Genomic DNA, 25,106 nt, shown 5'->3' with positions numbered 1-25,106 from the left:
GAACCCAAATTGCTCGGGCCGCACTTCTCCCTCCATGTATCGCCTCAGTTTTTCGAGAAAAATCCTCTCGAACAACTTAGACAATACCGGTAACAGGGAGATTGGCCTATAATTCCGTGGGAAAAGTAAACTTTTCCCCGGTTTGGGTAAACATACGACTTTGGCCGTTTTCCAACAATTTGGGAAATATCCAACGTACAAAATGGACGTGAATATCACCGAAATTGCCGTAATCACGGAGGCCGGTATGTTCCGGAATGCACGGGCGCTGATCCCGTCGACACCCGGGGCCTTGTCGGGGCTTGTGGCCTTAATGGCTGCGGAAACTTCCGCTTCAGTGACTTGGTCAATCTCTAGAGGGGCGTCCTCCACCTGTGAGAAATAATCTACAAGAAAGGATTCCACTTCGGTTGTGTGCTCGTCGTTCGGGGAGGGAGGGGGGTTTGGAGTGAACTGCTCCTCCAAGGTATCGGCGAATACCTCGGCCCTCTCCGCCTCCGAGTATGCAAGAAAACCTCGCTGCCCCACAACCGGATGGCGAGGCTTCTTCCCTTCTCGCAGTCTCCTGTTCAACCTGAACACCGAGGAGATGTCGTCAGAGACCGAGGCGAGGTATTCGTTCCACGAGTCCTCTCGATGGCTTTTTAGCAGTTGTTTTACCCTGTCCGTTTGATTATAAAAGGCCCGCTTATCAGCGGGGGACAGGGTGATTCGATATCTCCTCCTCAATCGTCGTTTCTCCGTTATGGCTTCGGAGACATGAGGAGGGAGGTCGTTTCGAACAACTGCTCGAGTCTTGGCCGATGAGCTGCCTGCCAGGGCCTCGGTCATTGACGACGTGACGCGCCCGACAGTGTCGTCGATTTCCTCCGGGGTGTTCAGGAGCTCAGGATTTACCGGCCTGTACTCCCGCTGGAGGGTTTCGTAGAACCTTTTCCAGTTAACTGACCTTCGGGGTATAGGCGGGGGATCTCGGCCACCCCCTGCCTGACCTAGTTCCAACAGGACAGGGGAATGGTCCGAGCTGAGGTCTTCTATCGTTTCAATCATGAATGGGAGGGTACCCCCCTTCATGACTGCGATATCCAGCACGTCAGGCCTAGATCTGCCTGAGCGATGCACGAACGTGGGCACCTCAGGGCCTACGACGACCAAGCGGCGGGCTCTCGCCCTTTCGTACAGCAATCTGCCATTTGGATTTGTCAGATTGCTGTTCCATGACACGTGTTTGGCATTGAGGTCGCCCATGAGTATCATGGGCCCATCCCAATTTTCCAGCACGGCATCCAGATCTGCGCCGGTTACCGCGTCGTTCGGCTTGCTATAAGCCGAAACCAGCCGATACACCGTGCCCAGATGCTCCACATGCACACACGTTTGCTCCATCACGTTTGTATGAAGAACAACGCGCGTATGCATGTGGCGTCTGTGGACTAAAACCGCAGTTCCTCCAGAGGAGCGAGATCCGGGTCGAACTGGCCTATCCGTCCTATATGTAAAATAGTTCCGAAGGGTCAGTTGCTTGTTTGGGTTCAAGCACGTCTCAGACAACAGTATCACGTCTATCAGTAGATCCTCGGCCAGACGGCATAGTTCCTCCGTCCGGCCTACTACTGAGTTGGCGTTCCACTGCAAGAGTCTGAGGGTGGGCCTAACCATACCTGGACAGTACAGTCATGAGGCACTCTATTAAGGACTGAATACAGTCCTTGAGAGATTTTGCCTGGAGCAGGCGTGGCAAAACCATCATGATATCTGGCAGGATATCCTTCACTGTCATCTGCGACAGGAAGTCCCTGCCAGTGGTCTCCAACGGGGTAGCCGGTTTCGGATTGCCGCTGGGGGTGCCTTTTGGCGCGGCCGCCCTTTTGGTGGGGCGCGGGGCCACAGGGGCCGCGGTGTTTTTAACAGCCTGCTTGGCCTTCCCAGCCGGAGCAGGCTTTGCCTTTCCCGTCGAGGAAGGCTTGGCCTTCTTCGCCGGGGCCGGCTTTGTCGCCGCCTTTTGTTTTACCACCTTCTTGGTGGTCGCCGCCGGTTTTGGCTTGGCGGGTGTTGGGGAGGGTACCTCCCCTTTTTTCACCACCGCCTTGGCCACAGGTGCCGGCACCTCCGGTTTGGGGGCTGATATTCCCCCACCGGCAACACGGGCCCAGCTGCGGCCGTCAACAGTCGCGGGCTTTTTAATACCCTTGACCCTGTTGACCTGCTCCTTATAATAAGGGCAGCCCCGGTAATTGGCCGGGTGAGGCCCCTTGCAATTAACGCATGAGGCTGGTTCCTCACGCGGCTTAACGCATGTGGCAGTGTCGTGGTCCCCACCACACTTGACACATTGCTGGGCCCTCTGGCAGTAATTGGACGAGTGTCCAAATTTCTGGCATCTGTGGCACTGGGGTGGCCCCCCTCGTGACACAAACGCAGTCACTGCGACCTTGCAGTAAAAAAAGACTGCCAAGGTCGTAGATGGTACGGGCCGAAGGGGTCCTTTTAAGGGCCACAAGGCAGGTCGGGGTTTCCCGACCGTCCCTCGTGAGGAGCTTCTTAGCTGAAACTACCTCATAGCCAAGGGAGGTCAGTTCCTCCCTTATTTCCTCCGGGGCAGCCCCATAGGGGATCCCCCGTATAACTACCTGTAAAAGAATAACAATTTTTTGTCACAAAAATTTGTTTTTTTTATTTAATTTTTTATCACATATATCGAATGTTTTTTTTAATCATCTTTATTTACCCTACCCCCCCCCGGAGCCGGACCCGCAATTAAGCATAAACCCAGCTCCGAGGGGTGCCACTGCCTCAAACTACCTCGTAGTTACCCGGCGTCTGGCTGACGCCGGTCCTGTGTCACCACCCAGGCAGCCGGGACTCGGTCTTGAAATGCCATGCCTCTAGCGAGAGGATCCCCGAAGAGGTCCCCACTCTGGGGCTCCGGTCTTGATGCCACGCCTCTAATGAGGGACCCCAAAAGGGATCCCCCACCGGGACTACGGTATTACATTCCCCTCATGTTTTGAAGAACTAGAATTATTTAATTGAACTCACATTTTCTTTGCAAGAGAATCAATTATTTTATGTAAACTAAGCCTTCTTTTACTTTATTTATTTAAAAATGTCGAATAATATGCCGCCTTGGTTCAGTACCTCAGTTAGGTTTAATTATTCTAAATATTTTATTATTCGCCGGCTCATTCAAATAAATAAGTCTTTATTTCGTTTATAAAATAAATTGTTTTTATTATAATTTTTGAACTTGTAAGTCATATATATAACAATATTGTATCTATTAAGTATACATTCATAGCAAACACATGTTTAGTCTTTGAATGTTGGAAGAAGACTAAAAGTGATGATTCTTCAAAATTGTAAATTATATCCGGGGCCGGAGGACCAATGAGTCCTAAAGGATTAATCACACCTGCTATAATACACTGAATATTTCTTTTAGTGTGTTTTTTAGAATCATTAGAATGAGTAATTTAGAAAAGTAGCGTGTGTGAAGAATTAAATTTTGAATAATAACTAACATTATTTCCTTTAAATTGCTTATTATGATTCGAGGTAAAGCGTTAAAGGCTTTGGTTGAATTGTTATGACGCTGTCCTTTTGTTTCGTTTTCTGTCTTCACTTGCGTGTTTGAAGTGACAAATTTATTCCAATAATAATTTTACAAACAATTATGCGAAGTTCCAGTCTCTGGAATACTTAGAACAACATAAAGGCTCCAGTGTTAAAGGTATTAATACATAAATGAGTCTTAAAATATAGCCTAATCTAAATATAAATAATCTAAAGTTTGTCTCATCGAGTCTAATTCACATTACTAATCATTATATACGCGTATAAGGCAGTGTGCGGCACATTCATGGTTCGATTCACTACAGTAATACAAAACCTTTGATCATATTGTAAATTTTGAACACTATTTTAATTTCATTCCTTCTATGTTAATTTTATTCATTCTAATTCAGAAAACAAAACACTAGTGTCCTGAATAATGGCAACCCATTTTTTCACCTCTTTAATGAAGATACGTATTTTATACAGTTATACGCTTTGTCCTTTTGTCTATGTCGTAAATAGACAAATTATTTTCGAAACTGTTCTTTAAATATAGTCGGGATTTGTGTATTTTCTGCATTCATACTTTTGTATTGTATAAATTATTTATTTTACGATCTTTACAACTATTGAAAAATACTCTTTTGTATTGAATAGATTCTTTATGGGTTTCATGGTATCATGTTTTTGAAAACCTCAAGGTAAAGGTTGAAACTGTTTTTGAAATCCATAATTCTAATTATTTTTTCTGTGCTATTTCCACACTCGTTAATTGTGATTTATTGTAAGTGAAATTTATTTACCTGACCAACATTCGATTCCGAATTCAACTCTAGACTTACTAAATACATTACGCAAACCAACCAATTTTGATTGCAGTTATGTTGTAATTTGTAAAATTTATGAGTATAATAATTTTTTTTTCTTAATTTTAATTTAAATTATTACTACATTAAAACCGCTGCGGAGAAGAAAAAGTGGTGAAGTAATCACGTTATAACTAATGGTTTCTGTTGGGAATTCTGCTTTTAAGACAATGTGTCGGGTATTCATTTTCTAGCGAATTACCTGACATCAGTTACACTAAAACAAATATTTAAAATAATATTTTTATTTACAACTATCTATTCATTCAAACTTAATAATCGTTAATTTTAATTATAATATACATTTTCATAAACGTTTCCGAAAACGGTTTGTTTGTTTTGGCAGTACTTTTATTAATAACCGTTCCTGATAAAAATAATTATTACTCGCACTCGTAACAACCTTTGATCAAAAGTCGCTAAAATTTGGCAATTGAAATGAAAAGTTTATTCGTTTTCAAAGTTAATAAGGAATATTTTTCTAACACGGATCAAGTGAGGTTAAAATAAGCAGTCAAAAAAGGGTATCTTTCATTAATTTTTATTTTGTTTTAAGAAGATAGATTTAGTGACGAAATTTGAAAACTGAATGGAATTAATTTTTATTTAGTTATAAATTTAGTAACGAAATATGTAAACTGACTAAAATAAAATAAAGATTACTCACAGTTTTTATTATCTTTACAAAGCGAATTAAGCTTTTAACACTACCAATTTAATTACATGAAAAATTAAATTGGTAATTAAATTTAATTGGGAATTTTAGCACTACCAATACAATTACATGAAGAAATTCTATTGTTGCTGTGGAATTAAATGTTTGTAACTATTATTCGTTTAATTCTTCTTCTCTTAGAGTATACTATTTTTAACATGCTAAAGATATTAAAGTTGTTTATTAGATACTTTCTTATATATTTTTTATGATATAAATACTGCATAATGATTTACGGATATTCCGTAGAATATAAATTACCGGAAGATGTTATTTTTCCTTGAAAATATTTAACGATGTCTTTCAAAGGGAATTAAATTAGAACGATCGGACAAAAAAGAAGTTTATGGGTTTTTTAAAATGATGTAATGGTTTTTTTTAAAGTAGTATTTCTGCGAGTGTATTATACCTCATCTGCTAATAGTTGCTGAGAAGAATAGCGTGTTCTGAGATGGTGTGCAGTGGGAACTTTCTGTGTATGGTCTTTACAACCGCTCTGTGCGGTTTTATTCCACTTTTCTCATCAGGTGGCGAAAACTGCTGGAAAAATTTATTACGCTACAATGCCTCGTAAATGACACTAGCGATCCATTATAATTTGGCAACGCTTATCCGTAAATTATTATTGTAATTATTTATGAATTTATTATTCATCGTTAGAAAACGTTTTAACACAATAACTAATACAGTCAGACCCGCTTTACTAATGTGTTAAAAGTATACAACTAATTAATTTAGCTAAAATAATTAAAGTTAATTAATTTCCGTTAAGAGGAAGATAATATAATTATGTAAGGGAGATTTTCAATTATTTTTCATGCAGTATATCTGATTATGTAAACACTGGTTAGAAAAAATTACCTGGTTGTTCAATTTTAAATGCATCGAACCCAGGGAAGATTACTTTGCTAATAATGAAAATTGAATAATCTATATTACGTACATAATCTCCTACGAGCGTTGTGTTTATAATATACGATTCTGCTAGATTACTATTCAAGCAAGCAAAGCAACTAAATATTTTATTTAAAGGGAGGATAAAAATATTAGTATTATTTGTTAAAATGATTACATTTATCCAGTTTTTCACTCTACTATAATTTGTGTATAAAAGTGACCTATAAACCATATTGTATTCGTGTAAAGTATTTAGTTTATTTTTATGCCTCTACCTGACAGTATAATTAAATCCACCTTCTATACCATACTATATTTAATAAACCTGTGTATTTAAACTGATATAGTTCTCAAGTTATTTTAATAAAATTTCAAATATTAATTACCGATAAAATTAATTATTAGATTTATTGTTCTACGGGTGGTTTCTTTCATTTTTGTGATGCTTTTGGAGCTCGGTTCATATCTTTAAAGATAGATTTACTTGTAATTTTATTTGAATATCTGAGTTATCAGGACTAAAACGTTATCAAATAGATAATTTGTTTCGAAGCGGTAAGATAAACAAGAAAAATTTGCATTCGTAAACTAAATATTATTACTTATTTTGATTTCTTTACAAGAAATACGTAACTAAATTTAAGTTTTCCAATAGCGGTCTGGCTGAATATTTTCTTTGGTGGTCGAATACTCCAAGTAGTATTACTTGGAATACTCCAAGTAACCTGAAGTTACTTATATATTTGATTTGATTTACACAAAAATTATACGTGAGTAAATTTGTTCTTCATTCTAAGTAGAAACATGTCGTTTTCCTTAATATTTTTATTGACAGGATGGATGCCCAGTGCGTGAAGAAGAAAATGAAGCTCTCTTTTGGTAGGAGTATTTGTCTTCTTTCGCAGTGTCACTTAGGATTCATCGTCTCTTTCTCACTGCTCTCCTCATTTATGATTCCTTTTCCTCCGGTCTTGATTTGATTGCATTACTGATATTTTAATATTCTGCAGGTTGTTCGCGGGACCCTCTTATTGTAGATGTATATGATGGCTGTACTAAAGCCCAACATGGATTCTGCAGAGTTAGTTTCTAATTCCTTCTTATATGTTTAGATAAGAAGAGATTAAAAGTTATTTTGATAACTTTTATTTACCTAATCGTACATAATATTTATTTATATATATATATATATATATATATATATATATATATATATATATAAAGTCCCGATATGTATTAATTAACTTTATTTATATATATATATATATATTTTTTTTTTTTGTTGTTTAACCTCCGGGTCCACTGTTAGGTATTTTTATATATATTAATTATTAATGTCTTAACTGTACAATTAACTGTATATATATATATATATATAGAGTTAATTGTTTTATATATATATATATATATATATATTAGTAATAGCGGATGTTCGAAAATGAACTCTGTGTTTTAAATTAATTTCACTTTATTAGGTGTAAAATTACAAATGTATGTTTTATTTCATTAAAATACAAGTCTAAAGTTTTTTACCTCTTAATTTAATTCAATAAGAGCACCAGTTACCGCCTGCAGACGTCAAACCGATAACCCATCTCATTCCACACTCTAGCGAGCATGTCTGCAGGAATCGCTTCCACGGCTACTGCTACTCTTTGGCGCAGGTGGTCCAAAACCTGTTCACACCATTTATGTATGCTCTTGTCATTCGGAAAATTACTACCGTAGATTCGCTTGTAGTTACTTTGTACGATAGTCACTAATTTCATTTTTACGAACCTGTGCGTGCACTATGCTTTCTCGTGTACGCATATATTACGTAAATATTTTTACATGTACATATATATATATATATATATTGAAAAAAGTACTCTCAAACAATAAAGTTCTCTCTCCTCAATGACTGCAGATTTAACTCGTTTCAAAATCGTCATTTTTAGTTACTTTTTTAGGTGAGATATGTTAGTAAAGTATAATTTCTTAATGGTAATAGTGAAATTTTGCTTTCTAGATAGTATGTTACGGGCAAAGATAATATTACCCACAAATACAAATCTGCACATCATTATTATTAATCAAGAAAGTAGAAGAATGAGGTGTAATCATTAAACATAGCGTCAGTCTCCGAGGTTTTCCATAAAAGCGACTAAAATCGTTATGATGTGAATAATAAAATTTATATTTAATAAATTTAAATATATATTTTAAATATATATGTATATATATATTCAAATATATTTTTTATTTGATTCAGTTTTTCATTTTAAAAACTGATTTTATTTTAGATAATTTCATTGCTGCCTGGCATAAACGTACCGGTGTCAGATTATTTTTGTAATTGGTGTGTATTTTCTGATCATTCTCATAAGCACAATGTTCAAAGGCGATCTTATATTAAAGGTTGAACTATATTTGAAATTGGTTATTATGAAAGGTTTTTTGTGTCATCAATCGACCGAATTCAAAACATCATTATAATATCGTAACCCTACGAATTAGTTAATGCGTTTTACGTAATTTCAGTTTCTGTTTAGGTTCTTCCGCCGACATATTCCTCTCTTTACAAGATTCTGCCACAAATTTTTTCTCTTTTCTGTTGGTTTTAAGATCACTTCATTTCTAGTTTAAAATCTATGTAATTTTTAATATTCATTTAACTCTTGTTTTCTAATGACTCTATATTTTTTCTGCTATGTATTTTTCGATACATTTATGGAATTTATTTCTTAAATCCGCATTTGATTTCAGCAAGCTTCTTTTTCGTGAAAGCTCGGTTTATTTGTTTCGGTCTGCTTATCTTATAATCGCTATTTTACTTCACCCGTCCATCGTAAGTAGTAACTAAACTACAAAATTCTCCAATTTAAAAAAAAAATGATATTCCACTACCTTTAAATTCAGACCTTTATTAGTTTTCTTTTTATCATATTTTAGAAGTTAAAGCGCATAATTGAATAATACTAACAATAAGAATGCAACAACTGCATATGAGGTGTACCTGAAAAACTTCTTACTTTGGATTTAGCTAATTATATGTATGCACATAAGTAGTACGAACAAATGGAAGGGTAGTTGAAATTCATCCCTATATTCAGAGTGAAATAAATTCGTATTTCGCGATCGCTTTAAATCATGTTTCAGAAATATTTTGACGCGAACGTTTTTAAAATCACACCGAAACATACGGGTGCCAGAACAGAAATTTGTAGCGCAACGAAAAGGTCTGTATCGTCCTGTCTTAATAACTCCCTAAATATTAGTCTCAGAGACGTAAATGCGGTGTAATTTTATAACGTACATGGTCAGCTCGCCGATACGACTTTTGCGTTACTGGCGAGTAGTTTGGCGGGAAGGGGCACAGCGCAGATCGGTCAAAATTGAATTCGGCAACTAAAATTCTCCATTGGAGATTTTCAGTATTGTTCAAAAAATACGATGGTGGCTCTCCCATTTAACTCTACAGATAAGTTGGGCGGTCTGTAGGTCGGAGGAACGTCATCCAAGGTCTGTAACGTTTCACGTTAAACCAACGGCCGTGCGCACCGACACAGCCCCAACCGATTCTTTTATTCTGTAAAGAAAATTCTACATTACTATAAATGATATTTTAATATTCTTTTGCTTTAAATCGTGAAGGTAAATTTGTTTAAATATTCATCAACTGCCTTAATTAATTAATACGATTCAGTGACAGTGAACTTTTAAGTTATGTTACATTCGTCTTATAAATAAATCGATGACAAGCATGTAGGTTAGCGTAGGGATTATATAAATTATTCCATTATCCACAAAACTCTGGAATAAAAAAATGAAAATATAATGAAACTTCGTGTTACTCAGCTTTTTATTTTGTTATAAATATAATAAAGGAACTAGCTTTACTTAGTGTGTACAGTATTTAATAATTCAATATTTTTAATATTTGATGTAAAAACGAATAATAAGGATTAAAACCTAAATATATACAAACCATATTAACCATAAATAAATTTTATCCCCGATAAAATTTAAAATAAATGAATTCTGTCTATCCAACTTTAGTACTGTATTTGTAACATACAAAATTAAGGTAGAGTGATTGAATCATATTGAAATATTAAAATAGCAAAATAGTAGAATTAAGATAAAAAAGAACCTCGGTTCAATTATAAGTGACTGACTTACAGCTTGTGTAATACGTGCTTTGTTTGGTCGATCGGACCGTAACATCGTTAATTCTCCTTCTGTTAGATACCATTCGCCTCGTTAATAGAAAACATTCCTTAATTGCCACGGAGTATGTTTATTTAACCTTTTTTTAATAAGGAAATTTGATAATTTCTTGTTAATAAAATGATGATGATATCATTACTGCTTAATATTATTTAAATAGAAAGATCAATTAATAATTAATTAATCTTTTAATCATGACAGTGCTTACTGATTATCGCCATTTTAATCACTTGCAAAATTAATTTTCTGGGGAACATGATACTTAATAAATGTAACGGTTAATATTTTTTTGATATTTTGAGATGTTTGGTAATTTGCAGCAGATTTTAGTATTAATATTTTAAGAGAAGCCGGATTAAAATACAGGATAAGGATATTCATTTTCAGTTTTTATAAGAATTTTAAACTATAATAAAATCTTGATTTAATGAGCTTGGGATTTTTGTAGATAAATTTTAAAACTATAAAAAATATTAAATAATATAATCTTAATGTTTTCATATGCAGTGCAATATAAGTCATCGCATATTAAAAGATATTACTGTTTGATATCATTTTTAATATTATATGTTGTTTTTTTGTTGGTGGTGGTTACTGGATTAAATTAAAAAATACAATTTTACTGTACCTAGAAATTGTGGTATATTTATTATATTTATCATATTAAGGTTAATTATACTACTATAATGGATATGTATCTTGGGTACACGGGTTTTGCATTTCTCAACACTTTAAGATCCCTTTCGTCCAAGTAAGAGGTAAAAAATATTAGGAGGTAAGATATAATTAAAAATATTTTTTTATTATTTTAAAAATATAATTCTGTTTGCATGGATGGATCTCTTTATGTAAGTGCATGAGTTGGGGGTCCAATTTAATTAATATCTCCTCTAGATGATTCTATATTCATGATATTTAGCACGCACTTATATATAAATATATTTATATATATCAATCATTTTTTTATGAAAATCGCATCAAGATTAATAAACTGTTATTAATCATTCTTTTAACCCAAGAATATTGTCTCCAGATAGGTACACGTGGGGAAAACTTCACCAGCGAACCTAAAAAGACTGTCAGAAGCAGTTAATAGCTTTTTTTTTAATTCCTATATTAATATCCTCCAACCTCAATAATTGAAACTTTTAAAATTAATCAAAAAAGTTGAAAAAAGAAATGTACAACTTCAGATACACTACTACAGCATATATAAATTTTAGTGAAATTGATTTAGTAGTTTTGTAGATTTTCGAGCCACAAAATTTTACACCAAGGTTTTTATATATATGTATATAAGGAAACCGTAATTTAATAGAATGGTATTTTGATATTCCTCATATATCAAAACGTAAAGATGATTCATTTTCACCTTCCTCTCCCACCATGCGACCGAAAATAATTCTGTACATTTCTTCGAAACGTCGGTAAAAATTGTAATGTTCAGAGTTGCGAAGCTGTCAAAATTTAAAGTGAAAATGCATATGTATAAACAGTACAAATAGACAAATATTATAAATACATATGAATATGTACCCGCTCTGGCTCTGTAGGGGCCAGAATAGCTACTCTGGCTCAAACTATCTTAGATTCTGGTGAGAGGGTGTATTTTAACTAGTGAGAGACTGTATTTTAACTACTTGTTTAACCTAACCCCGTAGAATTTTTAAATTTGTTTTTAATTTAATATATTTTATTACATAAATTAAATATGTGAATTTCAAAAGTTAAATATAATTTTAAAATTTATGAAAGAAATTTTTATCTCTGTGAAAATGTAGTTACAAGTTCAACATAGTTACTAATTTCTTTTCATTTTTAATATTATAATTTTTTTAATTATGTTCATGTTTATATTCATTGACTGTTTTTTTAAATACTTAATTAACAAATTATTTATGAGTTAATTTTTTTACATACCTTATTTTTTCTTTACCTCAGACTCTCCGATAATGTATTTTACATTTAAATATAAATAGGCTTTATTACTTAAATGAGTTTTTTTCTTAAAGTATACCACTGAAATTTTGTTTAATTCCAAAAACTTTATTCTTCGGATTGGTCTTCCTTGCTAAGATCTTTAAAATTCATGTTTTATTGTACAGTCGGAATAGAACATAAAGTACAGAGAGAGTGTGACAAGGATACAACTCGCTTTTTAAATTATTTTAAAAGAAAACTGCAAAGAAAAATAAGGAATCATTTAAGAGACGACTCATAATGTGAAGAATGATAATGCATTTGTTACAGGAAATTTAACCGATTAGACATAAATGCTATTTGAGTTGTGATATCCTTCTATTCCAACTCTAGTCCGTAATTCACTGATATATCACTCTTTAGCGAAAGAAATACTGCCCGTAACGGCGGTGCGTTTTTTTTTGTTCTCTTTCTAGGTCCATGTCCGTAATCGAGTCAAGTTATAGCCGATAAACCATATCAATTGTCTTATCGCCATATATTTTCCGTCATTCACCCGCTGAAAAACAGCATCCTACAGAGTTTAAAAAGTATTTAGAAATTTCTAATGAGGAGTAACTTATCATAATCGAATCTGGCGTTATAGTTCACGGAGATATTTGAAAATAGTTTAAATAAGAGTATTTATATTGTTTAATAGTTTAAATAAAGTATTTTGGGCTAAAAGAAAGAAGAAAGAAAATTTAATGAATCATACAAACACAACTACATCATTGTCCGGCTTAAAAGTAAACTATATAATGAAAATATTTATATCTCATCTTTCTGTGTTTCTACATACATTATCGATATGGAACAGAATATGAATAATAATTTGTATCAGATAATAACAATTTTTTAAGCAATTATAAATTATTAGTGTTAAATTTTTCCGTGAAATTTTTAGGCATGAAGCTAGTATAAGTCCTATGGATTAATGTTTAAATGTTATAAATATCAGTTTAAAAATATGACATTCTTAAATTGTGACATGGTGATTGAAATGTTTTATTTGAAACATTAATTAATAAAATCAGTATTATAATATAATAAATGATTGATTTTGTTGGAATAAACTATATACACTAGCACGGCTACATAATGATTTTTTCATTTTTTCATCCATTCCTTTCAAAATTTTCTTTATTTCTCTATTAAAAACACTTTGTTCAGATAAGTTTGCAATAAAAGGGGCTTCAGTGTGGTTATATTGTTGGGGACAGAAGAAGCCCCTTACAGCTGTACAAAAGGTCGAAATATCCTGTTTTGTTCTATACTTTCTTGAATTCCTTTTTTTATACTTATTTGTTACGTACTACATTTTGTTTTCAATGGATAGCCATGTATTGTAAAATATAATCCATAATATATCGCTTGCTTGAAATTAAAATAATGAATTTACGTAGTTTTCTTTTTAATCTGTTTTAGCTTTAACTTTTCATAAATTTATATATAGAATATTTCATTTCATAATTTATTTGTTAGATACTATTTTTATCATTTTTTTTTTATCTATATCACTTTTTACAGCGTGTTAAATATTTTTTAGTCGCATTGCTCATTAGCGTATAACTGCATTTATAAAACCTATTAAAAAAATTTATATGACTTGTGTTTTTTTTTTGCTATACAAGCAAAATTTGCAATCGGTTTCTCCTGACAAAACGGGAAATAAATAATATTGTTAAAAATATTATATTGGAAGAGGGTCATCCAATGAAAACCCCTCACGAAAACAAACGGTAAATGATTATAAAAACATAAACGTCTATGTTAATAAACATAATAATAGTAACAAGTAAGATCCAATTAACACCCTATTATGTTAAAAGCACTATCATCACCGGGTTCTATAACTTGTCCAATCTATAGATCACATGCCTCCAACACATTCAATTTGCACGCGATGTCTTTTATCAAATAGAAGATAAAAACAGGTAGATAAATGATCGAATGAAAACAGTGGCAAACAGTAATAGGGTTAAAATAACAAAAAATAAGCGTTAAAATATTAAACAACAATTGTTACAAAATAGAAATAAGAAATAGTTCCGGAAAAAAATATGAAAATAGAATATCTTTAATGACCATCACTAAGATCCAGAACATGAACCCTTTTCAATCGTCTAATGTCACAGTTGTCTAGCAGATTCAAAACAAGAGGATCTATATGTCTATTTAGTCTAACCATGTGTGTAGAACTGAAACGAACAATCTCATTCCGAACATACGGAATCCCCAAGTATTCATGTATTTCAGAATTCCTGACGAACCAAGGCGTTGGGTCACTTTTTTCAATATCTTGTTCTGTGACCTTTGAATCACTTTAATTTTGTTCACTAGTCGTTCCGCAGAGCTGAATCCTGTACGTCCATATTGGATTCAAGAAGATTTTGTATAGAAGGACCTTCTTACTTAGAGAGAGATAACTGAGAACCCCTACCCATTAGCCAATACATACGCTTGAATTTCTGGTCTGTCCGTTTCTTCTTCTACAGTACATGACTCTGCACATCATACGCCGATCTAGGTTTAAGCTAAGGTATCTCATACTGATTGTATGAGGAATCTCAACGTTATCCAAGTGGACTGAAGGGCAGTTTCCTTTCTTAGTCTTAAAGGTAAAGTAAGTCGATTTCCCCAGATTCACAGTTGTTATCCGGACCTGCCTGAAGCCGTTCTATAACATCGGGCTTAAGCAATAGGTTATATAGCCCAAGGTTAAATCATTTAATAAAAAATAGCGTATAGTACCTGATTAAAAATAAATGCCACTAGGAATAACTCATCCATCACAAACAAATATGAAATTGTTATGTACTAAATGAAATTTAATACATTATTTCTTGCACTTACTGTTTTACAGTAACTTACCAACAGTATTTCCTGTTTACTGGAATTACTCGTGACGTCACCTTAATCGTATCGAATTTAATTCACACTGGAAATTCGCTCCCTTACTGTCCTCCTCGCAGAATGCTCTCGCTGGACTGGTTCGCAGAACTCCGCCGAACTCACAGAACTCCATACAACTCGCAGTCTCTCCTTACTGAACTGACATCGTAACGTCTCGCTCTCTCTTCTCGCAGAACTGAACTGAACTCGCTGAACTGACGTATTAGCGTTTCGCTGGACTTCGCACAACTGAACTTCTAAATGGTTTCCCAGGGAATATTTATACTTCTAGCCTCTTTACCTGCCGAACCAAACCCAAGTCGAAGCGTGATAACCTTGCTTTCGTTTCCATGAATTTCATAACCAGGTTCGGTAGCTTTTCTCACGGTACAGCAGGTGTTTATTATGTGACAGCGGGCAGTACAATAAAAGACGATTGTTAAACGTATCTTTTAATAAAAGGGTTTCTTTTGTTGTCCCTTTCTGGATTCCACCCATTATTACATTTTTCTATTACTTTCATAATAATTGGTAGGAATCCGTTGCTCAGGGCCGCTGTAGCAGTCTTGTTACAATATGTTTCATTAAAAAGCCACTTTTTGAGTATGAAAAGTGCTTTAACTTAGAAATGTACGTAATAATTTCAGGGTTACAGGTTAGAGGGAAAAGTTTTCGATCTGTATTCAAACGAAACTGGCCGCATTTATACAAATTATGTACATGCACTCACACCACACAATCAATCAGCTTGTATTCATACTTGCAAATGTATTTTGTATGTAAAAATTATAGTTGTCATCATGTGCGTAATTAAAATGATTAATTATTTAAAAAAATTGTAATTAAATTTTTAAAAAAATTTTATTTAATTTATTTGTTAAATAATTTATTATTTTAATAAATTATTATTTATTTTAATTTATCATTTTTTAATCTCGGTGAGCAAATATCGTTGTAATATATTGTTATTATTGTAAATTAAATTATTGATTAACCATCAGTTAATTATTATGAAATAAAGAAATACAAATAAAATAAAACAGTATTAACGTTCTTCAATTTTTAATGGAATATTTTTTTCTTCACAACCTTTTTTCATTCCTTTGTTTTTTTTGTTTTTTTTTAATTAAGAAAGTATTCTATTTTTTAAACGCACGGTACAGTACAAGAAATTTTTTCGTTACTATTTTTTCGTTAAAATATTTTTACATGTTTAAACAATATTTTTAATTATTCTCACATATTTTTTTTTATTTAAGTTCGTATTATTTATTTTTATTATCAAAGAAGTTATATAACGTTGACATCAAACTAGTGAGATAACAGACGAAGAACAAAATACTCTTTCAAATATAATTTTCCATAATTCATACAGAATTTCTTCAAATAATACCAGTCTACAATGACCTACAGTAATAACGCACAAAAGGACAAGAAACAGGGTACGATTTCAAAATTAATTAATGGTTCGTAAGATATAAGTTTTCCAAAACAAGCTCTTTATTTTGTAACGTATGCTATACATGAAAGCTAGTAGTAACGGGAACAGTTAAACTTTGTCTTCACTTTGAACAGTTTTGTATTGTTGGGTCTAAGTATGTGGAGACTATCCCGTAAATTATAAAACTTTGATTAAAAATATGTCAAATGTTTTTCTTAGGATGAGCATCCATTGAGCAAGCCAAATTTAAGAAGAAGATACTGAAATAGATTTATGAAATTTCTCCTCGCAACCGCTTATTTTCTTGATGGTTCAGTCAGGAGTAATTTTTACCTCTAACGTAAACATGAGGAGTTCAAATCTTAAAATAAATTCAACCTGGTTTGTAATAGATAACTATTCATTCTTCTTTGTTAGATTTTCACGGTAATGATTTACGAGAAAAATCAATGTTTATTTTTTTTTTATTTTATCTTTTAATAACCCATCAAGTAGATATATTTATGGTTTGCTATATCTTTCTAAATTTATTGAATTTTGTAGATTTAATTCCTTAAAATAAGTAAATAATATAATATAATAATAAATAATATATTATATAATATATGTAAATAATATAGAATAAAACCATAATTAAAAAAATAATGCGCTATGTAGTAAAAAAAAAATTAATTAACTTAATTGAAACATATTTTAGTTATTTTAAACGTGTTATCTGATTTTCGAAAGTTGTATCTACTTCTGTTGTAGGACAGGCTTACTAACAATTACGTAAAATATTAATCTGTCATATTAAAATATGATTTGTGAACCGTGCTTCCGTCTTACATAAAAGGTCCTGGATCCGATATTCCCGTTTAAGGTTTAGAAAATTTATACCGAACCAAACCAGACGTAATCGCTAATGACATAACTGATTCATCTTGATATTAAGAAGTTTTAGTTATATCTTTATTTTATGGTTAATACTATTTGTTTGTTTATTTTACAGATTTATGGTTGTACTGGTGTGCCTGATATTCAGTGTTCTATCAACTATAGATGCATATTCTAGTTTCGCCAATGAAACATTATTTTGGATGGTAAGTTAAATTTTTATTTTTATTTTTTATTATTACTAGTAAGATTTTTTTTTTTTTTAAACGGGATTACTGCATAAGAAGAAAATACCTACGTGTTATCTGTTTACTAACAATATTCTTATAATTTAACATTATTACATTCTTGTATGAATATTTCTACGAACTAAAATTTAACAAAAAAAAAAAACCGTAAATATCTTACCAAAATTGTGATTTTATCTACATTTAGCTGCCTTGTAAATTCAAAGATTTTAAATACGAATTGATTCGTCATCAAATGTAGTATTACACAAGATGTTATACGAAATCAATAGACAGGTTCTGTAGGCTATTATCTCGTCAAGTTGTTTCGTAAACTGAACTATTATATAAATACTCGGGGCTTCATTAGAAACTGTAGAGATTACCTTGTTTTATCATTGAATTGGTCAGAATTTGTATAATTTACCTTGCAGATACATTGCCTCTGACTATTATTGTAATAATATTGGAACATTGTAACAGTGACGGCAATATTATCTTATTGCATTACTGTTAACATTGCTGTAGTATAATATATTACTGTTTGATACATTATAATGTAATGTAATGTAATTGCGACTACTAACGCTTTTATCAAACAAAATATTTTTAAATTCTGTTCTTAGGACATGTTTTTGTAGGATTACGTTTGTTTTTTGGCTTTCAATTAAACTGATCATCCTTTTGTAAAATAATTGATAATAGTAAGTCTAACCACTCGTATAGTTATTGTAATAATAATAGTTTAATAACATATTTATTATTTAAACTAAAATATCGATACGGCTTGTTATAAAAATTTTCTAAAAAGTAATATTCGGCAAGATTTGGATTTATTATAACAATTGGCCCGACCGAACCAGTTATATTTTATGCTAAGTTTCCTCCTTCATATTTTTGCCAATATTTTTTACCAATTCTCTTGGACGGTTCTAATTAACTAACAATATTAATATGCTAATTAAAGATACAACCTGACCTGGCGATCCATCGATCAACAGGTTGCAGATTTATTCATACAAGTTACAGGTACATTACAGGAGCAAGAAACGCAGTCGTTTACGACCCCGGAATCAAAAATATCTGGCTAAGAAAAGTTTTATGAATTAATAAATACGTCGCAGCTTGCTTTACATTACTTCTTAACTTATACTATCATTATACAACTACATATAACGTTTACATACAAACGTACAAAGTCTACATATAACTTTCATAGTATGTTTGTATGCATATAACGACTTAAAAATTATTCAGTTATGTACATGTTTGTTCGTTTAAAATTCAAGAACCATTGACTCGATCTGAATCATTATTTTATAATTATTTTTGCTGAATTTTGAGGATGGTTGTATTCTCGAATTTATCCAGGTAATTCCGTTACTGGGTGACAAATAAGGTTTAGCAGGAGATTTTTCCACTTACTCGCTCAAGGTGTATTAATTTACCAAGAAAAAATGGACATAATAATTATATTACTTTTCACTTTAGTGAACAAATTTTTATTTACATATGCAGGATCCATTTTATCAAAACATTTCAACGGATGAAAATAAGATTTGAAACAATTCTCCTTGTATTCTTCTTTTTTAATTTCAAATTGGTAACGGAGATTTCAGATTCGTTTTCACAAAACTGTTTTTTTTTTTTTTTACGGTTTAGTAGCTACAGATTGTATTTTAGTAAAATTTTCAAGTGATGAAATTTAAAATATATATATTAACAAATTTCATAAAACATTTATGAAATACCAGGATACTTTCCGATTTTGGGGGAATATTTCCCTGTGATTTATTCGCTTAGAATATATTTCAGTGAGTTTATTCTCCGTGGAAAACTGGATAATGCAGTCTTTTAATATCACTTGTTAAAAGCATACTCATATATTAAGCAAAGTAATTTTGAATTACAATAAGAGAATTTATAATTAACGATCAAAAGATTTAACTCTAAATATCAAAGATTAAAAATGTCCCTTTAGCGTCACAAAAAATCCTGGTGTATAATTTTTTGTACGAGATGAAAATAAGATCATTTCTTTGTGCAATATTTCTGAACAATTTCAGAAAAAAATATTGATACATTGTTTTTATATTTTTGTTTTCCATTGAGTTAACAAGATTAATGTAAAAGAAATGTTAACCGCTTACCAATTAACTTAAAATAATATTCATACAGAACAGTATTCTAAATTTAAATGCATTAAATTATAGGAGGCAGCTAATAAGTGAATTAAATCATTAAATTCTTAATATATTAGATTACATTATAGCAATCATTTAATATTATTTTTATGAAAGAGTTGAGTGTCATAGAAATATTCATTTTTTAGAGGAACTGACTGAAGTTTTAGTTTTGAATTGTTAAATTTCTGTTTCATTAAATCTCCCTATTTTAAATTTATTTTATATATTCTTCAGTATTTGTAGTGTATAACGCGTAAATATTTATTTTGTTTGTGTAAGGAAAAGAGAATTCTTCACTTTTAGGTAGATTTCATAGAAAGCTACCTATTGTTAATTGGTACTATGATTCGACTTGTGGAAAATTTTGATATATCTTCGCATTTCACATCCCCCAGACCCCAAAAAATTACCGTCAGTTCAAAAGTTTTTATATACCTTTATATATATATATATATATTTCACTTTCTTGTGTACACGATAACTGCTATAATTTTGTGCCAATCACTTTCAAATTGATACATAAAATATAACGAACCAAAATCTTGGTCGGGTTCGTTAATGGAAAAAATCGGAGTATTGGGATGGTAATGGGGGAGGTTCGAAAAAAAAATGTCGCTATAACTTTCTTATTAAGTAAAATATTAAATTCGTTTAAAGCTCTCACTATTCGTTGGATAAGGGCCTAAAACGTATATGTAATGTTTTTTGATATCACCAACCACTGGCCGAGGGAGTGGAAAAAATGGGGTTTGAAGACAAAAAAAAATCATACCTCCCTTAATAGCCACAATACGAATCGGTTTAAAGTGGTCGTTAGTCCTCTAAACATTACCTAAAACTTTTGTCTGAATCAAATTTTAATATGACCAACCCTTACGGCAAGGGATGACCAAAATGTTGCTGGAAAAGAAGATGGGACTTGCTAAACATGTGAAATTTTTATCACATATAACCATTGTCGTATTGAATAAATTTGAAGTTTTTCTTAACTTTAATATAGAAATCTATTTTATCCTTTACTTAACACTGGTGAAATCTACCTCCACCTTCCGGCGTGCTAAAAGAGATTTTTTTTTTTAATTACTGTATAAAATAGTTTCCTAATAAACTTTAGTTCAAAATCTAAGCATTTAATTTTTTTTTATCAGATATGCTTTTGTAAAATAATTTAACAATTAAATATTATTGTATTTAAATTAATAAATCATTTATATGATAACAGATAACAGAAAAAATAATGGTAACGAAAGAAACTGCTCTGGAATTTGTCTGAAAGGATCAAGATAAATCTTAAATAATATTTAGAATTATTATTCATCCCTTATCATAATAATTTCCGCTTGTGAGTGGAGGCAGATAGGGTATTTAATGGCTTGTTTCCCACAGAAAGAGGTACATTAATTTGTTCCTTTTCACTAATTGTCCCAGTCGTTATTCGGTTGATACTCATATAAAACATCTGGGATAAAAGTGACACGGTTAAAACTTTCTTGCTCTTCTCCAGGAATAAAAACATTTATTATACATCCAATTTTTGAGGCGAACTGAATGAAACTATCAGTGTTAAGTTGAATATTATCCGTAGTTTACGTATTTTGTTGTAGGGTATTCTGATGCGGAGAGGTATCGCTCACTGATAAAAGCATGGAGAAGACGGCTCATTTCTTTCTCTCTCTAGTAACCCTGGCACGCCATCTGTTTTTGAGAATAGGTCTGCCGTTTTCGGGATCGACTTATCATTCCTAACTGTTTTACATAAAGATGAATGCAGCTGAATAACACAACTAGATTAATAATATTAATTCATAACGATTAATATTTTATGTTAATTAGAGATTCTTTATTTAATATAATATAAGGATAGCACAGAAAATATAATATAAGGATAATAATATAAGGAAAATTTAGAATGGATTGATTCCTTACATAAAAATCGATACAAAAGTTTCTAGAACAAATGTTTGGAAAAGCTTCGTTTTCCATTTGCGCATGTTTTAATTTTCATTAGTAATTAATATCTTTAGGAAGAATTGAATAATTCTTCCTAAGAATTCTCCTTTTAATAATCCTTTATTAAATTATTCAATTAATTTAATAAAAATCCGGAATGGTCATCAATTTAAACCAACTTTCTCTGTCCAGAAAACTAAAAATGTTTATTTCTCGATTCCAATTTTTTAAAATTGGAGATATTAAAGATATTAATCTCTGAATCATTAATATGTCGACCAAGCGGCAGAATGGCATCGTCTCTGTTTTTCACCCAAAATTATTATTTTGACTTGGTTGAATTCCAGTCAAGCTAAGCATTTTTTTCACGCTATAAAACTCATTTCTCATAATAATAATAATAATAATATTAAAAGAGGTTCGGGGAGCTGAAATTGAGCGTAGGCTCTTAGTTGTTGGAAAATTGTTAAATAAATATCACTAATAAATTCTTTTTAATTATCTTTTCTTGTTACCGTAGGCTCTATTGTGGACAGAATAACATCTCTTCTATTCAAACAAGATTTTTAGTGAATGAGTTATGATGAGCTTTTTTTTGTTCATTTGTTAATTTGAACCGAATTTTTTAAGTATTTTATTAGTTTTTTTAAATAATACTTTTAATTTACAAAATATAATTAATCTATTGATTTTATTTCAACTTTTTTTGTCTTTGAAAAAAAAATGCTTTTATAAAAATTAAAAGCATCACGGAATCCGTTTCAAAAACTTTAGCAATAAGTATGCGTAAAATATATTGAAAGGCGTACGATGATAATGAATATATTTTCTATCACTTTTTTCTTTGAACATTTTTATTCCGTAGAAATTTAAAAGATATTTTTTAAATGTAACTATTCAGAATTTAGTTAACTACATTCCCTCTTTGTTCTCTTTGGTAATGATTAAATAGTGGTCATTAGGAAAACGGGGTCTTTGTTTAGGGTGTACTGTAATATATTTAGAATTAATAAATTATCTGGATAATAACTGTCTTAACTAATAGCACAACTTAGTTGAATATGTAAGTCATTTTATATGAAGTAAATTTTCTCCTTTAATCCACAAAATTTATGTTTAAAGAGTACTTAGTTGATTATAAAATTAAAAATTTTAAAAAACAAAAACTATAAAAAATGTATATTCTGTAAATGGAAAATCGTTTGAAATATCCTCACCACTAAAAGATGTATTTTTTAATTTTGTAAATCATATTAAATCGATCGAAATTAGATTAGCAAAATGAAGCTTAATAACTGCTTATAAAAAATAAAATTTTATTGTTAGTTACGCATTTCGACTACCAAACAATTATCCGCAGTAGATATTGAGGTAACTTTGACTATTTAACAAAACATAATAAGAAAAAAAGTAAAATAAAATAAATTAGTAAATAAAAAAATATCGATACCAACAAATTTTTCCTTGTACGTAAGAAAAAACCTAGTTTAGAAATAAGTATAAAAATTGATTTGTAGAAAGAAAAAGTCAAAAAAAAGCTTTCCAATAATACAGTCTACCCACAAGACTGACCTCAAACCCGGTTCAATTCCCCTTATTTTTTATAAGATAAAATTAAAAAGCTTTATTTTAAGAACAAGGACGAGAAGCACAAACTTTAAACGTCGTTAAAAAATATATTTTACATTAAACAACATTAAGAAAGATAAACTTTAATAGAAAAACTTTAAAATGTATTTTATTTTAGACCTTTCACTTCTAGAATACTAATTTTTTTTTTAATTCTCCGTTATGAGTGACTTACTATATAACAAAGATTATTATCATTGTAAGTGAAGTAAGTTTTCTATTTTGCAAATTATAACTAACTAATTGTTGTTTATTACCAATTTTAAAATTTTGCTTACTAATATATTTGTTTTACAATGTTTAAAATTTTGTTTAATGTGTAAGGTATTTTATGGTGCATAAAGTTTTTTGCTATTGATTCTTGTTTTGATATATGTATTATCGTACTTTATGAGAGGGAACTGACAGTTAGTGAACGGTGAATTGTTGCTACCAAGCCATTCTCTTTCGACTCGTACTGTCTTCAGCTCAGTTACTTTTTGATATATGTTTTTTCAGAATTTGATTTCGTTCACAATTTTTTGTTTTTTTTCCATGAATGCATCTTTATTTTATTTTCCTTTTACTTTGCTTTTTCTAATCATTTAAATGTCTACTGATTTCAACTGTTTAACGGTAAATACACATCTCGTTATACTATTTTTTTTAATTTGATCAGTTAAGAAGGAGGTTTTCCATTGTAGCCTTTGCACTAGGTAAAATTATTTTAAAATTCTGTAATTTCTTCATTTATTAAATTACTTTATCCACAAAACACTGACAACAATTAAATAAATACCCCATCAAATTTTTACTTTTACTCTTGTCCTTAGATAGAGTAACCGGTCTCAAAAGATCGTCAAAAATTTATTACTAACAAGTAAAGAGTATTATTCTTAATATAAGTAATAAAAATTTTTTTTAATGAAATTGTATCCCTAAGTGGGGTTTATTTTAAACAGATTTGTTTAGTAAGTTTACCTTTCACACAGAAGAATATTCTTATCTTTAAACAGAACGAGAAGTTTTCATTATGTTAAAATTCAACAAAATGTTTCTTAGATTTTAATTTTATATAAGGTAATCAAAATTAAACGTATCCATTACGTTATTCGAATTATACCAGCCTAAAAAAAGGTTAGATACTTCAGGAACGTTTACAAAAAATTTAAATGTATTTTATATATTTAAAAGTGTTTGGTTTTAAATGTTATGAAGTATTTTAAAGTGATTTAGTTAATATATTTATATTTAAACGACAAAAACTGGTCCAACAAAACCAAAAATACCGAGTAGAAAATATAAAGAAAGTTAATAATTATTGATGGAAAAGATTTGTACAAAATAACGTGATTTTTTTTTAAGACCTTACTGAGACTTTTTTTAAGATTTTAAAAAAAATTATTTAAAACATGAAATGGTTTTTCGATATGCGATTAGAAATTTATTTTAAAATTGGTTTCAGATATATGGTTAAATTCAGTATTCTAAAATAAATCGTCTTAGAAAACTGAAAGTGTTTATTGTATTTTTCATTCTAATCCCAAGAAAATGAATTTTCTTTACGGCATACTTAAATAATAAATTGATTGTCTACTATGTGTCGTTAGATATAAGAGCAATTTAAAACATTTCGGAAGCTTTCCATGCCTCAATATTATTTTTGATTGCTGTCTAACAGTGGGTACTACTACTATTAAATCATAGATGAAGCGTAAA

At 31.1% G+C, this 25,106-nt stretch overlaps 1 protein-coding gene across 1 annotated transcript in view; it reads left to right on the top strand.

Moving 5' to 3' along the window:
* KCNQ (KCNQ potassium channel) overlaps positions 1-25,106 on the top strand; it is a 334,382-nt gene that overhangs the window by 129,679 nt on the left and 179,597 nt on the right. The window contains exon 2 of the mRNA XM_075358044.1: positions 17,532-17,622. Within this exon, the coding sequence (XP_075214159.1) occupies positions 17,532-17,622 (91 nt within the window). The remainder of the gene's footprint in view (positions 1-17,531; positions 17,623-25,106) is intronic.

The sequence above is a fragment of the Lycorma delicatula genome, chromosome 2 (genome assembly GCF_047948215.1).
Source record: "Lycorma delicatula isolate Av1 chromosome 2, ASM4794821v1, whole genome shotgun sequence".
Lineage (NCBI taxonomy): Eukaryota > Metazoa > Arthropoda > Insecta > Hemiptera > Fulgoridae > Lycorma > Lycorma delicatula.
The sequence above is the reverse complement of the archived record's forward strand: the minus strand, read 5'-3'. Positions and strand labels throughout refer to the sequence as shown.